Here is a 17,265-nt window from a genome sequence, read left to right as displayed (position 1 = left end):
TACATTCCAGTAGTGATTACACTTCAATCAATCATCCCGCTTTATTGATATCCCAACATAATGAAAGACACAATATAAATGTCCCTTCTTTGTATTTACATTGCTTTCAAAGTGCCGTGATTGCTAAACTTGTCTCTGTCATCTACCTAGGGTCATACCTGACACACGAAGCCAGCGGATTGGATGAACACGGTGAAGCACGGGAGGCATTTATCAACGGGAATGAAAGTCACGAACGAAAGAAAGAGTATTTCATCTAGACTGTCGGAGGGGGCTGGACTGTTTGCAGCCCGTCACTGGATGGATGTGCAGTGTTAAAACACTCGATAACATTGCTTTTTTTAATGAATAAACTTCCTGTTGACAGACACTTCACCTTACAGGACTGAACACGTTAATGCTGCATCTCTGGATTTGATTATATATATATATATCTTAAAAAAGAAAAAATTCCGTGGGTCAGAAAAAGTCCACAAAACCCTTGTTTCGTGAGCAATTACATCCTGAAGACGACAGAAGGAAGACGGCTGATGATTACTGAGTGATTACTATGCTAGCATAGTTGGTGATGCCTTCCAGACATATTTCACGTCGGCATTGAATTCCTGCGGAGAGATTGCGAGGCTGGGGGTAGAGTCAATGGGTCAGCCATTTTATTTCGTTTAAGAACACAATCCTGTTTTTTTGTTTGGTGAATGGGAGTGTGTCAGGTACTGAGAATAACCACCATCTTCTGCTGGGAGAACTATTCATTGCAATCCTCGATCTCTGTTTATTTAATTACTCTGGCTTACTCTCTATGAGTTACTGCTCGCATGGGCTTTAATCGGTTCTTATATTGTCATTTTTAATGGTCCCTTATTTCTCTTGGCATTCTTCTGATGTCTCTTTGCTGCTCGGGTAGACGATGTCACTGAGCACTGATACTTCCTGGAAGTAACCCAACTGCCAATCACGTCCATAGAATCATGGAATGGTACGGAACGGAAAGACAGCCATCGCGCTGGTGTCGCGGGATTGGCTCGTCATCAGTCCTTGTCGATGCTGTTTACCCACCAGTCATTGCGGCTGAGCCCAGAGTGCTCCTGGGAAAGACGATGCAGTGGCAGAGACACGGTAGTTAAGCAAAGCAGAGAACGAGTATTGAAAAATATTTCATTCCTAACCAGTATTGAAACCATCTATTTAGAGAGAAAAAAATAGAAGCAAATGTATATTCAATCAATCGCCAGTCAAACACGACTTGAGAGGAAGATTCCGGCTCCCGCTAATAAATCAGCGGAAAATTCAGTCAGTATTTCAGACAACCTGAAGACAGACTGAAGTTGCGTTTAAACAACAGACTGTCTTTTCACAGTCTCTCTGGCTATGTTGCAATGAGATATTGTTACTTGAAGCATTTCTCAGTTTGATTGGCGTATTATCAGTAACGCCTCTTTGCTTTTGTCATGTGACATTGGGGTCAACAACAACATCACCTATTAGTCCAATTAACAAGGGCTCATTTCACATACCTGGCCTTGTGTAGAGCAGGTCTGTATTCCCCAGTATTTAGGTGATCTCATTGAAACGTAAATAATTCTCAGAGGGTAGATGTTGAGAGGCTGTTTCCCCCCCCCCTGCCCCCTCCGCTGACTGGAGAGTCTAGAACTGGGGGTGGGGGAGGGGGGTACCAGTCTCAGGATAAGGGGTCGGCCATTGGGGACTGAGATGGGGAGAAATGTCTTCACTCGGAGGGTTGTGAATCTCTGGAATTCTCTACCCCAGAGAGCTGTGGATGATCAGTCATTGAGTATATTCAAGACCGAGATCGAGAGATTTTTGGGCGCTGAGGGAGATCGAGGGATAGGGCGGGAAAGTGGAGTTGAGGTAGCGGATCAGCCATGATCTTATTGAATGGGGTAGCAGGGTTGAGGGGCCGAGTGGCCTCCTCCTGCTCCTCTGTCTTGCACGCTCTGATGGATTACAAATTGATCTAATTGAGTAATTGATCTGCCCATTAATGAATTGCGACCCTTCTCCTGTATTGTGACGTATCTGTGAATGAGGCTACTTGTCTGATAAGGAATGAATATTTTAATTCAGCGTCTGGTTCCCCTTACCCACCACCCCCCCCCCTCCCCCCCCCCCCCCGCCCACTCCCTCCCAATCCCCCACCAGTCCTGGGTGGGTTTCTGACCACAGAATGAAAATTGACCGGGATTCACTCCCAACGGATTCTGTTCGTGCAAACCGTCAGCTCTGGCTGATTTCCTCTGCGTCCCTACTCCCGACAACAAGCCCTGATATTTCAGGAGAGTTTTGGCAATGCATTCTCTCTCTCTCTCTCTCTCTCTCTCTCCCTGTGAATAATGAGATCATAGGCTTCTACTCTTTGCTTGGGCAGTCTCGGACTCGGGGTGGGTGGGGCAGAGCCTAAAAATTATAGCCAGGGACCCTTTCGGGACTGAAATTCGGAAACACTTCAACACACAAAGGGCGGGAGAAGTTTGGAATTCTCTTCCACAAACGGGAATCGATGTCTGGATCAATTGTTCATTTTAAATCAGAGATTGATCGATTTTTGTTAACCAGAGGTATTAAGGGATATGGGGCAAAGGCGGGAAATATGGAGTTAGATCACAGGTCAGCCGTGATCTCATTGAATGGCGGTACAGGCTGGAGGGGCTGAATGGCCTCCTCTTGCTCCTCTGTTTATTGGCGCCTCTGACGACTGCACTGCACAAAGCACACAGAGGGGAAGCTCTTGCCACCGGGAAATTATTCCCTCAAATTGTTCGGAAAGTATTCCCTAAAGTCGACTACACGAGCAAACCCCAGCTGGACCTCCCTTGCTTGAACCCTGGGTGAAAATGTGACCCTTCCCTGGCAGTGGCCCCATTTTGCCACAGGGCGGCGCTCTTTTTTTGGTGTCACGTGGAGCAATGGCACCATCTGCTGGTACAATGGCGATGCTGCAGGCAACCAGCCCAACAAACTCTACCCCACCCCCAGGTGGAAGAGTGGGCCCAGGTATAAACTGAGGGGTGCATACTCAAGGGATGCAGGCTGACATTTTAAACCCCCACCCCTCCCTTTTCCCCAGCCCAAAAATCCCCAAAAACCCACAAGAGGGTGCTTGGATGGAATGCCTCCTGTAGTACCGCTGTTTAACCACCCGGTGGCGCTGCTGTGTGGTGAACTGGCGCCGCCTAGTGGTCCAGCAAAGCTACTGCCTCTCCCAGATTTTGAACATCTCCCCAAATTATTCCATTCAGACTGATACTGATTATTACTCGGAATGGGAGAGAGGGGGAAAATAGAGTTCTTCAACCACGGTTTTTTTTTTTTCGAAAAAGGCCGCAATTCATTCAATGCGTGAAAATTTGGGGTCTTATTTCTTGGTGGTCACTTTACCACTGCTGTGCTTTCTTCCGAGAGTGAAAGTTCAGAACTAGGGATTTCCCAATGTTATGACAAAGCAGAAGGGGAAAGTGATTCCCTCCCATGAGAGCAGAGTGATGGACGAGGGGAGCCGCAAACTGGATCGCAGAAATTTGACGACTGGAAACACTGCGAACTTGCCACTATCTTCCTAGCTTGGGCCGAGGGGGGTGGTGGGGGGGCGGGGGGGGCGGCGGTCTCCAGGGCAGGGAAATGGGCCTCAACTTTCTGACGCTGCAGTAAAAAATTTGAATCAGTGCTGAATCAGTTTCTGATGCTTGGCCGTTCGTTCTTGCTCAGTTTCTGTCAGCTAGCTTTGCTGACAAACGCTTCAAACTGCAAATTGTGTGTGTGTGCGTGCGTGTGTGTGTGTGTGTGGGAGGAGGAAGAGGGATGGAGGTCTGCGGGGGAGGGGGGAGGGGGTGGAAATTGACCGTCAGGCCTTAATTGCAACCCAGTGATTATAAGCCATGTTTAGTCTCCAATTCAGGGGCATTAAAAGAAGCAGCAGATAATGAATCCAGCATTTCTTGTTTTTGTTGCATTAAGAAGCAGGTTCTGCTACAAGTGACGCACATTAGTTGTTAGTTGTTGTTTTTGACCTTGGCACTTATTGGCCTTCGTGGTGGCGCTCACAGACTGTGTCGCCATTCCCCCTTTCACCAGCTGGTGACTCCCGGGTACGATAGTTGACATTTTGGGGCCTTCGTGTCACGCTTGCAGAGTTTGGGGAATCCCACTGGTCGTCTGTCCCCTGCTACCTCACCGTACAGAAGGTCAAGATGGAAATTATTGAGCTTCTTTTCCTGGTAGCTGTAAGTCGCCCATGCAGTAAGGTTCTGAGAGTACAGCCCTGATAAACCATCAATTTGGTCCTCAGGGTGAGCTTGGTGTTATCCCCATGCACTTTTCACAAGTCGGCCAAACGTGACAGCTACTTTCCCTACATGTGTATGGAGCTCTGCATCAAGGGGCAGATTGGCTGTCACCGTGGAGCCAAGGTAGCAGAATTTACTAACCCCTTCCGGTGGGGTGTTATTTTACATATTACTGTTGCCCTGAAATGCACAGACCTTCAACGGGCAGGTAACGGACTGCCTGCTGAAAGGGTAACACAGGGTGGGGGGGGGCGGGGAGGGAGGGGAGGGTCATTCAGAACACTCAGTAATTATGGTTTTCAGCTGTCGGATGGAGATCCCTAACACCAGGAGGCAGTGCTGTACCACATTACCAACGACTGGTGTTCGAAATCCCGTAGCCCCCATCCACCATTTCTCTCCTCCTGCCAGAGAATTGCATCCAATTCCGGTCGCCACACACTTTAGGAAGGATGTCGGGGTCTTGGAGAGGGTTCGGAGGGAGATTTACTGGAATGTTCCCAGGGATGAGGGTCTTCAGTTGATGCGGAGAGACTGGGAGAAGCTGGGATTGTTCTCCTTAGAGCAGAGAAGGTTAAGGGGGGAGATTTAATCGAGGTGTTCAAAATCACCAGGGGGTTTTCGATGGAGTAAATGAGGAGAAACTGTTCCCAGTGGCAGGAGGGTCGGTAACCAGAGGGACACAGATTGAGGATAATCGGTAAAAGAACCAGAGGGGGGGAGAGGAGGAGAATTTTTTTGACGCAGTGAGTTGTTGTGATCTGGAACGCGCTGCCTGAAAGGGCGGTGGAAGCAGATTCAATAGTAACTTTCAAAAGGGGGAATTGGGGAAATACTGGAAGGGGAAAAATTTGTAGGGCGATGGGGGAAAGAGCCGGGGGGGAGAATGGGGACTAATTGGATAGATCTTTCAAAGAGCCAGCACAGGGGCGATGGGCTGAATGGACTCCTCCTGTGCTGGATCATTGTGCAAGTATTGTTAAGAACTGTGATTTCAATGCTTTTTTTAAAAATTGGAGATGCAGTCTGTCCCAGTTCCACTGGATTAATTTGGATGACTCGTTGATTGTACTGGGAGTGGGAGTTACTTCAAAAGGCCATCTAAAGTGAACTGCCAATTCACCAGATTATCCGGTGTCGAGTATTTCTCTGTGAACTGGCTGTTGGGTTATGTACAGAATAACTGTATGAAATATTTTTTAAAAAATACAAGGGATTAATGCGTTATCAAATTACCAGATACCAGCACTTAGGTTTAATATTAAGTTAATGAGAGTGTCGAGGATGACGATAGTCTTTACCCACGGTTTATGTTAATCTTCATTTATCATCATTCTTTGACTGTTTAATATAATTGACATGATTTCCTGAGACTATCCGTTGTCAGATTTTGGCCCCTGTTTTCAGAATCAGGAGATTTTCTGCTGTTGACTTCAGTGGAGACAATAGCAGAATTGTAACAGACAGGAAGACGGGTCATATACACAAAGACACAAGGGTGACCAATCCCAGTGATACCAGCGTGCTCTCTGAACAGAGACAAATTTAGCACAGCTCGATGAAGCCGTGTCGAGCTCAGTGAAATTTTCTTCAAGCCCCTTTTTCCCTGTTTTGCATTTCTCTGCATCCATTTTCGGAAGCACAAGTGCCCAAGTTATTGTCACATCTCTGCTTAAACTCCACCCCCCACCACCGTGTCCTAACTCGCACCCAGTCCCGTTGACCCGTCACCCCCTGTTACTCACTGACCTACACTGACTCCCAGTCCGGTAACACCTCGAGTTTAAAATTCACAGCCATGTTTTCAAATCCCTCCATGACCTCCTCGCCCCCTCCATATCTCTGTAACCTCCTCCAGCCCCTACAGCCCTCCCTATCTCTGTAACCTCCTCCAGCCCCTACAGCCCTCCCTATCTCTGTAACCTCCTCCAGCCCCTACACCCCTCCCTATCTCTGTAACCTCCTCCAGCCCCTACAACCCTCCCTATCTCTGTAACCTCCTCCAGCCCCTACAACCCTCCCTATCTCTGTAACCTCCTCCAACCCCTACACCCCTCCCTATCTCTGTAACCTCCTCCAGCCCCTACAACCCTCCCTATCTCTGTAACCTCCTCCAGCCCCTACAACCCTCCCTATCGCTGTAACTCCCTCCAGCCCCTACACCCCTCCCTATCTCTGTAACCTCCTCCAGCCACTACAACCCTCCGAGATCTCTGCCCTCCAATTCCGGCCTCTTGCCCATCCCCCGATTCCCATCGCTCCACCATTGGCGGCCGTGCCTTCAGCTGCCTGGGGCCCTAAGCTCTGGAATTCCCTCCCTAAACCTCTCCGCCTCTCTCTCTCTCTCTCTCTCTCTCTCCTCCCTTAAGACGCTCCTTAAAAACCGACCTCTCTGACCAAGCTTTTGGTCGCCAGTCCCTAATATCTCCTGACGTGGCTCGGAATCGAATTGTGTTTGATAACCACTCCTGTGAGGTATCCTGGGATTGCACCCCAGGTCTTATGATCTGCTTTTGAAAGCGGACCCTGGGGTTAGTCAGAGTGTCGGGGGGAGGTAACCCCATCTGATTGACAGCTCAGAGCAAAGCAGTTAACAATATGATATTGCAGAACCCGTCGTATATGTCAAGGAATTGAGCTTTTTTTTTTGAGTAAAAGGGTGATTCAGAGAGTGAGCCACATAAATATGGAATTCGAAGATTTCAGGTACTGTGACACGGTTCAGATGTGATCCTGTGTGTGCAGGAGAGAGAGAGAGGGCGAGAGACGATGTCTGCATGTGACAGTGTGAATATGTGATTGTGTGTGTGATAACCTTTATAAGATTACATGTGAAAATGTATCTGTGTGAGAGAGAGAGGTGGAATGTGTCTGTGTGTGTGTGAGTGTGAGAGAGAATTTGTGTGTGTGAGTGTGTGAGTGTGAGAGAGAATGTGTGTGTGTGAGTGTGTGAGTGTGAGAGAGAATGTGTGTGTGTGAGTGTGAGAGAGAATGTGTCTGTGTGAGTGTGAGAGAGAATTTGTCTGTGTGTGTGTGTGTGAGTGTGAGAGAGAATGTGTGTGTGTGAGTGTGAGAGAGAATGTGTCTGTGTGTGTGTGTGAGTGTGAGAGAGAATTTGTCTGTGTGTGTGTGTGAGTGTGAGAGAGAATGTGTGTGTGTGTGTGTGTGTGTGAGAGAGAATGTGTGTGTGTGAGTGTGAGAGAGAATTTGTCTGTGTGTGAGTGTGAGAGAGAATGTGTGTGTGTGAGTGTGTGTGTGAGAGAGAATGTGTGTGTGTGAGTGTGAGAGAGAATGTGTCTGTGTGTGTGTGAGAGAGAATTTGTCTGTGTGTGTGTGTGAGTGTGAGAGAGAATGTGTCTGTGTGTGTGTGAGAGAGAATTTGTCTGTGTGAGTGTGAGAGAGAATTTGTCTGTGTGTGTGTGTGAGTGTGAGAGAGAATGTGTGTGTGTGAGTGTGTGTGTGAGAGAGAATGTGTGTGTGTGAGTGTGAGAGAGAATTTGTCTGTGTGTGTGTGTGAGTGTGAGAGAGAATGTGTGTGTGTGAGTGTGTGTGTGAGAGAGAATGTGTGTGTGTGAGTGTGAGAGAGAATGTGTGTGTGTGAGTTTGTGTGTGAGAGAGAATGTGTGTGTGTGAGTGTGAGAGAGAATTTGTCTGTGTGTGTGTGTGAGTGTGAGAGAGAATGTGTGTGTGTGAGTGTGAGAGAGAATGTGTCTGTGTGTGTGTGTGAGTGTGAGAGAGAATGTGTCTGTGTGTGTGTGTGAGTGTGAGAGAGAATGTGTGTGTGTGTGTGTGTGAGAGAGAGAGAATGTGTGTGTGTGAGTGTGAGAGAGAATGTGTGTGTGTGAGTGTGAGAGAGAATGTGTGTGTGTGAGTGTGAGAGAGAATGTGTCTGTGTGTGTGTGTGAGTGTGAGAGAGAATGTGTCTGTGTGTGTGAGTGTGAGAGAGAATTTGTCTGTGTGTGTGTGTGAGTGTGAGAGAGAATGTGTCTGTGTGTGTGTGTGAGTGTGAGAGAGAATGTGTCTGTGTGTGTGTGTGAGTGTGAGAGAGAATTTGTCTGTGTGTGTGTGTGAGTGTGAGAGAGAATGTGTGTGTGTGAGTATGAGAGAGAATGTGTCTGTGTGTGTGTGTGAGTGTGAGAGAGAATTTGTCTGTGTGTGTGAGTGTGAGAGAGAATGTGTGTGTGTGAGTGTGAGAGAGAATGTGTCTGTGTGTGTGTGTGAGTGTGAGAGAGAATTTGTCTGTGTGTGTGAGTGTGAGAGAGAATGTGTGTGTGTGAGTGTGAGAGAGAATGTGTCTGTGTCTGTGTGTGAGTGTGAGAGAGAGATTATTCTGTGTGTGAGAGAGAGAGAGAGGTTATTCTGTGTGTGTGAGAGAGAGAGGTTATTCTGTGTGTGAGAGAGAGAGAGGTTATTTTGTGTGTGTGAGAGAGAGAGGTTATTCTGTGTGTGAAAGAGAGAGAGAGGTTATTCTGTGTGTGTGAGAGAGAGAGGTTATTCTGTGTGAGAGAGAGAGAGAGAGGTTATTCTGTGTGTGTGAGAGAGAGAGGTTATTCTGTGTGAGAGAGAGAGAGAGGTTATTCTGTGTGTGTGAGAGAGAGAGGTTATTCTGTGTGTGTGAGAGAGAGAGGTTATTCTGTGTGTGAGAGAGAGAGAGGTTATTCTGTGTGTGAGAGAGAGAGAGGTTATTCTGTGTGAGAGAGAGAGGTTATTCTGTGTGTGAGAGAGAGAGAGGTTATTCTGTGTGAGAGAGAGAGGTTATTCTGTGTGAGAGAGAGAGAGGTTATTCTGTGTGTGTGAGAGAGAGAGAGGTTATTCTGTGTGTGAGAGAGAGAGAGGTTATTCTGTGTGTGAGAGAGAGAGAGGTTATTCTGTGTGAGAGAGAGGTTATTCTGTGTGTGTGAGAGAGAGAGGTTATTCTGTGTGTGAGAGAGAGAGAGGTTATTCTGTGTGAGAGAGAGAGAGAGGTTATTCTGTGTGAGAGAGAGAGAGAGAGAGAGAGGTTATTCTGTGTGAGAGAGAGAGAGAGGTTATTCTGTGTGAGAGAGAGAGGTTATTCTGTGTGTGAGAGAGAGAGGTTATTTTGTGTGTGTGAGAGAGAGAGGTTATTTTGTGTGTGAGAGAGAGAGAGGTTATTTTGTGTGTGAGAGAGAGAGAGAGGTTATTCTGTGTGAGAGAGAGAGAGAGGTTATTCTGTGTGTGTGAGAGAGAGAGGTTATTCTGTGTGTGAGAGAGAGAGAGGTTATTCTGTGTGAGAGAGAGAGAGAGAGGTTATTCTGTGTGAGAGAGAGAGGTTATTCTGTGTGTGAGAGAGAGAGGTTATTTTGTGTGTGTGAGAGAGAGAGGTTATTTTGTGTGTGAGAGAGAGAGGTTATTCTGTGTGAGAGAGAGAGAGGTTATTCTGTGTGTGAGAGAGAGAGAGGTTATTCTGTGTGAGAGAGAGAGGTTATTCTGTGTGAGAGAGAGAGGTTATTCTGTGTGTGAGAGAGAGAGGTTATTTTGTGTGTGTGTGAGAGAGGTTATTTTGTGTGTGTGTGAGAGAGGTTATTTTGTGTGTGAGAGAGAGAGGTTATTCTGTGTGAGAGAGAGAGAGGTTATTCTGTGTGTGAGAGAGAGAGAGGTTATTCTGTGTGAGAGAGAGAGAGAGGTTATTCTGTGTGTGAGAGAGAGAGAGGTTATTCTGTGTGAGAGAGAGAGAGAGGTTATTCTGTGTGTGTGAGAGAGAGAGGTTATTCTGTGTGAGAGAGAGAGAGGTTATTCTGTGTGTGTGAGAGAGAGAGGTTATTCTGTGTGAGAGAGAGAGAGGTTATTCTGTGTGTGAGAGAGAGAGAGGTTATTCTGTGTGAGAGAGAGAGGTTATTCTGTGTGTGAGAGAGAGAGGTTATTTTGTGTGTGTGTGAGAGAGGTTATTTTGTGTGTGTGTGAGAGAGGTTATTTTGTGTGTGAGAGAGAGAGGTTATTCTGTGTGAGAGAGAGAGAGGTTATTCTGTGTGTGAGAGAGAGAGAGGTTATTCTGTGTGAGAGAGAGAGAGAGGTTATTCTGTGTGTGAGAGAGAGAGAGGTTATTCTGTGTGAGAGAGAGAGAGAGGTTATTCTGTGTGTGTGAGAGAGAGAGGTTATTCTGTGTGAGAGAGAGAGAGGTTATTTTGTGTGTGTGAGAGAGAGAGGTTATTCTGTGTGAGAGAGAGAGAGGTTATTTTGTGTGAGAGAGAGAGAGGTTATTCTGTGTGTGTGAGAGAGAGAGAGATGTTATTCTGTGTGTGTGAGAGAGAGAGGTTATTCTGTGTGAGAGAGAGAGAGGTTATTTTGTGTGAGAGAGAGAGAGGTTATTCTGTGTGTGTGAGAGAGAGAGTTTATTCTGTGTCAGTGAGAGAGAGAGGTTCTTCTGTGTGTGTGAGAGAGAGAGGTTATTCTGTGTGTGAGAGAGAGAGGTTATTCTGTGTGTGAGAGAGAGAGAGAGGTTATTCTGTGTGAGAGAGAGAGAGAGAGAGGTTATTCTGTGTGTGTGAGAGAGAGAGGTTATTCTGTGTGTGAGAGAGAGAGAGGTTATTCTGTGTGTGAGAGAGAGAGGTTATTCTGTGTGTGTGAGAGAGAGAGGTTATTCTGTGTGTGAGAGAGAGAGAGGTTATTCTGTGTGTGTGAGAGAGAGAGGTTATTCTGTGTGAGAGAGAGAGAAAGGTTATTCTGTGTGAGAGAGAGAGAGGTTATTCTGTGTGAGAGAGAGAGAGAGAGAGAGAGAGGTTATTCTGTGTGAGAGAGAGAGGTTATTCTGTGTGAGAGAGAGAGAGAGAGAGAGAGGTTATTCTGTGTGAGAGAGAGAGAGAGAGGTTATTCTGTGTGTGTGAGAGAGAGAGAGGTTATTCTGTGTGTGTGAGAGAGAGAGGTTATTCTGTGTGTGTGAGAGAGAGAGGTTATTCTGTGTGAGAGAGAGAGAGGTTATTCTGTGTGTGTGAGAGAGAGAGGTTATTCTGTGTGAGAGAGAGAGGTTATTCTGTGTGTGAGAGAGAGAGAGAGGTTATTCTGTGTGAGAGAGAGAGAGAGAGGTTATTCTGTGTGAGAGAGAGAGAGAGAGAGAGAGAGGTTATTCTGTGTGTGAGAGAGAGAGAGGTTATTCTGTGTGTGTGAGAGAGAGAGGTTATTCTGTGTGTGTGAGAGAGAGAGGTTATTCTGTGTGAGAGAGAGAGAGGTTATTCTGTGTGTGTGAGAGAGAGAGGTTATTCTGTGTGAGAGAGAGAGGTTATTCTGTGTGTGTGAGAGAGAGAGAGAGAGGTTATTCTGGGTGTGTGAGAGAGAGAGGTTATTCTGTGTGAGAGAGAGAGAGGTTATTTTGTGTGTGAGAGAGAGAGAGAGAGAGGTTATTCTGTGTGTGTGAGAGAGAGAGGTTATTCTGTGTGTGAGAGAGAGAGAGGTTGTTCTGTGTGAGAGAGAGAGAGAGAGAGAGAGAGAGAGAGAGGTTATTCTGTGTGAGAGAGAGAGAGAGAGGTTATTCTGTGTGAGAGAGAGAGAGAGGTTATTCTGTGTGAGAGAGAGAGGTTATTCTGTGTGTGTGAGAGAGAGAGGTTATTCTGTGTGTGTGAGAGAGAGAGAGGTTATTCTGTGTGAGAGAGAGAGGTTATTCTGTGTGAGAGAGAGAGAGAGGTTATTCTGTGTGTGAGAGAGAGAGAGGTTATTCTGTGTGTGTGTGAGAGAGAGAGGTTATTCTGTGTGAGAGAGAGAGAGGTTATTCTGTGTGTGTGAGAGAGAGAGGTTATTCTGTGTGTGTGTGAGAGAGAGAGGTTATTCTGTGTGAGAGAGAGAGAGGTTATTCTGTGTGTGTGAGAGAGAGAGGTTATTCTGTGTGAGAGAGAGAGAGGTTATTCTGTGTGTGTGAGAGAGAGAGGTTATTCTGTGTGTGTGTGAGAGAGAGAGGTTATTCTGTGTGTGTGAGAGAGAGAGAGGTTATTCTGTGTGTGTGAGAGAGAGAGGTTATTCTGTGTGAGAGAGAGAGGTTATTCTGTGTGTGTGAGAGAGAGATTATTTTGAGTGTGTGAGAGAGAGAGAGATTATTTTGAGTGTGTGAGAGGGAGGGGGTTATTTTGTGTGTATGTGTGTGAGAGGGAGGGGGTTATTTTGTGTGTATGTGTGTGAGAGGGAGGGGGTTATTTTGTGTGTATGTGTGTGAGAGGGAGGGGGTTATTTTGTGTGTGTGAGAGAGAGAGAGATTATTTTGAGTGTGTGAGAGGGAGGGGGTTATTTTATGTTTATGTGTGTGAGTGGGACAGTAGTTACAGCAGGATGAGAGAACAGCTGATTTACAAAGAGTTGGAGACCCAGGTTAGTTTTGCTGACTGAGGCCCAGTGATTAAACGGTCAGAGTCTTCACCGAAATTTATTCTGCTGTAGAACATGTTCGGCAAAATATCATTCCATTTATGAAGTTAAGGTGGGAGAAATGTAAATTATAGCTGGAGGGAGGATAAGGACAGAATCTGTGTCTCAACAATTTATTTAATTAACAAAATTCCTTACTATGACCAGTGACCATCCCTGAAAGGGGTCCAAACTGAAATTAACCAACAATTCACTGACACACACACACAGAACAACTCACACTCACACACACACACACACACACACACACTGACTCACACTCACACACACACACACTCACACACACACTGACTCACACTCACACACACACACACACTGACTCACACTCACACACACACACACACACACACACTGACTCACACTCACACACACACACAGAGACCGACTCACACACACACACACACACACACTGACTCACACTCACACACACACACAGAGACCGACTCACACACACACACACACACACACACACACACATGTGCACACAGACTGACTCACACTCACACACACACGTGCACACACAGACTGACTCACACACACGCGCACACAGATTGACTCACACTCATGCACAAAGACTGACTCACACTCATATACACACACACACACACAGATTGACTCACACACACGCGCACACAGATTGACTCACACTCATGCACAAAGACTGACTCACACTCATATACACACACACACACAGATTGACTCACACTCACACACAAAGACTGACACTCACATATACACACACATTCTCATCCACACAGACTGACTCACACTCATATACACACACACACACACATGCACTCTTGTCCACACAGACCATCTCACACTCATATACACACACATTCTCATCCACAAAGACTGACTCACACTCATATACACACACACACAGACCGACTCACACACACACACACACACACACACACACGCGCGCACACAGATTGACTCACACTCACACACAAAGACTGCCACTCACATATACACACACATTCTCATCCACACAGACTGACTCACACTCATATACACACACACACACACACACTCTCGTCCACACAGACCGATTCACACTCATACACACTCGCAAACACACTTCACTGGGTTATAGAAATTAAAGTAGATCATGACCCTGACGTTTTAGACTGCTTTCTGTGTATTGTATATTATTTCCCCTTTGACCTGAAGTACCATCAGCCATTTTCTGCCCGTTTTCTTGTAAACCATTTTGTAAACAAATTACCAAAAAAAAGTGTTCAAAACTAATAAAAGTTTTAATGTTTAAAAGTTTCTGCTGTTTAATGTCACTCTCAAAGGTTTTTGGTAGAATCCGTACATTGAATCTGTTGATAAAAAAAAATCTTGTATTCTGTCAACTTCTTCCAATGTCATGTCCTTTTCTTGCAATGGGAATTAATTATGTAAACATGTCACACTGTAATTATACCCTCCAGCCAGTGATGGCACTGTAGTAAGTTTTGAGATTAAACTATGAATAAAAAGGACAATTTTACAGCGGGAATAATTATGGCTGCCGTCCCTGGTTCAATTATTCCCCATGTCCAGCCCTTTTTTACTCAATGACTCAGTCTTGATTCTTTATTGCGGGAAATTGACAAGCTACGAACACTGTTCCACGTCAGATGTTAAAATCGAGGCCATGTCTGCCCTAACGGGTGAATGTAAAAGATCGCACGGCCAATCTTTTTTGATCAAAGCAGAGAAATTTCGCCCCCGTCTTCCGGTTATTATTTATCCCTCAGCCATCACTTCAAAACAGATGATGAGGTCATATGTCTCCTTGCTGTTTGTGGGAGCTTGCTGTGCACAAATCTGCCTGTTACATTGCAACAGTGGCCACACTACAGAAGTACATCATCGACTGTGAAACACTTGTTGTGGGGGGGGTGGGGGGTGCGGTACGGGGGCAGCTCAGGGTTATGAACACTGCGATCGAATTGCCTGTGCTTCGAGCACAGGAACAGGAGGAGGCCATTCATCTCCTTGAATTGCTTCCTCCTTTTCCAATGTGTTAAATACAGCGGCACGTCAGAGCAACAGGGATGCCCTGCGTGGCTGTCGAATTCATTTGTCCTTTCTGCCTGATGGGTTCACCTCTCATTGCACTCAGTTACTGCCCCCTCTCACCATCTCCATCTGCTGGTGTCCCTCTCTCACTGCAGTTACTGTTGCCCCCGCTCACCAGCTCCATCTGCTGGTGTCCCTCTCTCACTGCAGTTACTGTTGCCCCCGCTCACCATCTCCATCTGCTGGTGACCCTCTCTCACTGCAGTTACTGTTGCCCCCGCTCACCATCTCCATCTGCTGGTGTCCCTCTCTCACTGCAGTTACTGTTGCCCCCGCTCACCATCTCCATCTGCTGGTGTCCCTCTCTCACTACAGTTACTGTTGCCCCCGCACACCATCGCCATCTGCTGGTGTCCCTGCCTCACTGCACCCAGTTACTGCCCCCTCTCACCATCTCCATCTGCTGGTGTCCCTGTCTCACTGCACTCAGTTACTGCCCCCTCTCACCATCTCCATCTGCTGGTGTCCCTGTCTCACTGCAGTTACTGCCCCCTTCTCACCATCTCCATCTGCTGGTTTCCCTGTCTCATTGCACTCAGTTACTGCCCCCCTCTCACCATCTCCATCTGCTGGTTTCCCTGTCTCATTGCACTCAGTTACTGCCCCCTCTCACCATCTCCATCTGCTGGTGTCCCTGTCTCACTGCACTCAGTTACTGCCCCCTCTCACCATCTCCATCTGCTGGTGTCCCTATCTCATTGCACTCAGTTATTGCCCCCCACTCATCAACTCCATCTGCTGGTGTCCCTGCCTCACTGCACCCAGTTAATGCCCCCTCTCACCATCTCCATCTGCTGGTCTCTCTGTCTCACTGCACTCAGTTACTGCCCCCTCTCACCATCTCCATCTGCTGGTGTCCCTATCTCATTGCACTCAGTTATTGCCCCCCACTCATCATCTCCATCTGCTGGTGTCCCTGCCTCACTGCACCCAGTTAATGCCCCCTCTCACCATCTCCATCTGCTGGTGTCCCTGTCTCACTGCACTCTGTTACTGCCCCCTCTCACCATCTCCATCTGCTGGTGTCCCTGTCTCACTGCAGTTACTGCCCCCTTCTAACCATCTCCATCTGCTGGTGTCCCTGTCTCACTGCAGTTACTGCCCACTCTCACCATCTCCATCTGCTGGTGTCCCTGTCTCATTGCACTCAGTTACTGCCCCCTCTCACCATCTCCATCTGCTGGTGTCCCTATCTCATTGCACTCAGTTATTGCCCCCCACTCATCATCTCCATCTGCTGGTGTCCCTGCCTCACTGCACCCAGTTAATGCCCCCTCTCACCATCTCCATCTGCTGGTGTCCCTGTCTCACTGCACTCTGTTACTGCCCCCTCTCACCATCTCCATCTGCTGGTGTCCCTGCCTCACTGCACCCAGTTACTGCCCCCTCTCACCATCTCCATCGGCTGGTGTCCCTATCTCATTGCACTCCGTTACTGCCCCCTCTCACCATCTCCATCTGCTGGTGTCCCTATCTCACTGCACTCCGTGACTGCCCCCTCTCACCATCTCCATCTGCTGGTGTCCCTATCTCATTGCACTCAGTTACTGCCCCCTCTCACCATCTCCATCTGCTGGTGTCCCTGTCTCACTGCACTCAGTTACTGCCCCCTCTCACCATCTCCATCTGCTGGTGTCCCTCTCTCACTGCAGTTACTGTTGCCCCCGCTCACCATCTCCATCTGCTGGTGACCCTCTCTCACTGCAGTTACTGTTGCCCCCGCTCACCATCTCCATCTGCTGGTGTCCCTCTCTCACTGCAGTTACTGTTGCCCCCGCTCACCATCTCCATCTGCTGGTGTCCCTGTCTCACTGCAGTTACTGCCCCCCTCTCACCATCTCCATCTGCTGGTCTCTCTGTCTCACTGCACTCAGTTACTGCCCCCTCTCACCATCTCCATCTGCTGGTGTCCCTATCTCATTGCACTCAGTTATTGCCCCCCACTCATCATCTCCATCTGCTGGTGTCCCTGCCTCACTGCACCCAGTTAATGCCCCCTCTCACCATCTCCATCTGCTGGTGTCCCTGTCTCACTGCACTCTGTTACTGCCCCCTCTCACCATCTCCATCTGCTGGTGTCCCTGCCTCACTGCACCCAGTTACTGCCCCCTCTCACCATCTCCATCGGCTGGTGTCCCTATCTCACTGCACCCAGTTACTGCCCCCTCTCACCATCTCCATCTGCTGGTGTCCCTGTCTCACTGCACTAAGTTAGTCCGCCCCCACACTCACCCCCCACTGTCTTTTTTTTCATTCATGGGATGTGGGCGTCGCTGGCCAGGCCAGCATTATTGCACATCCCTAATTGCCCTTGAGAAGGTGGTGGTGAGCTGCCTTCTTGAACCACTGCAGTCCATGTGGGGTAGGTATACCCACAGTGCTGTTAGGAAGGGAGTTCCAGGATTTTGACCCAGCGACAGTGAAGGAACGGTGATATAGTTCCAAGTCAGGATGGTGTGTGACTTGAAGGGGAACTTGCAGGTGGTGGTGTTCCCATGTATCTGCTGCCCTTGTCCTTCTA

The 17,265-nt window shown here is 47.6% G+C and overlaps 1 protein-coding gene and 1 long non-coding RNA gene across 2 annotated transcripts in view; both read left to right on the top strand.

The window, feature by feature from the left end:
* The window catches only part of cadm4 (cell adhesion molecule 4), a 141,210-nt gene extending 136,047 nt beyond the window's left edge, over nt 1-5,163 (top strand). The window contains exon 8 of the mRNA XM_068018504.1: nt 151-5,163. Coding sequence (XP_067874605.1) covers nt 151-260 — 110 coding nt within the window. The 3' untranslated portion in view covers nt 261-5,163. The remainder of the gene's footprint in view (nt 1-150) is intronic.
* Nucleotides 5,164-5,170: 7 nt separating this feature from the next.
* Nucleotides 5,171-13,943, top strand: LOC137352745 (uncharacterized). The gene is made up of 2 exons (XR_010969771.1): nt 5,171-9,743; nt 9,888-13,943. It is a non-coding gene; the product is annotated as an uncharacterized lncRNA (long non-coding RNA).
* The last annotated feature ends 3,322 nt before the right edge of the window (nt 13,944-17,265 follow it).

The sequence above is a fragment of the Heterodontus francisci genome, chromosome 39 (assembly GCF_036365525.1).
Source record: "Heterodontus francisci isolate sHetFra1 chromosome 39, sHetFra1.hap1, whole genome shotgun sequence".
In the NCBI taxonomy this organism is placed as follows: Eukaryota; Metazoa; Chordata; class Chondrichthyes; order Heterodontiformes; family Heterodontidae; genus Heterodontus; species Heterodontus francisci.
This window is presented reverse-complemented; position numbering and strand designations above follow the sequence as displayed.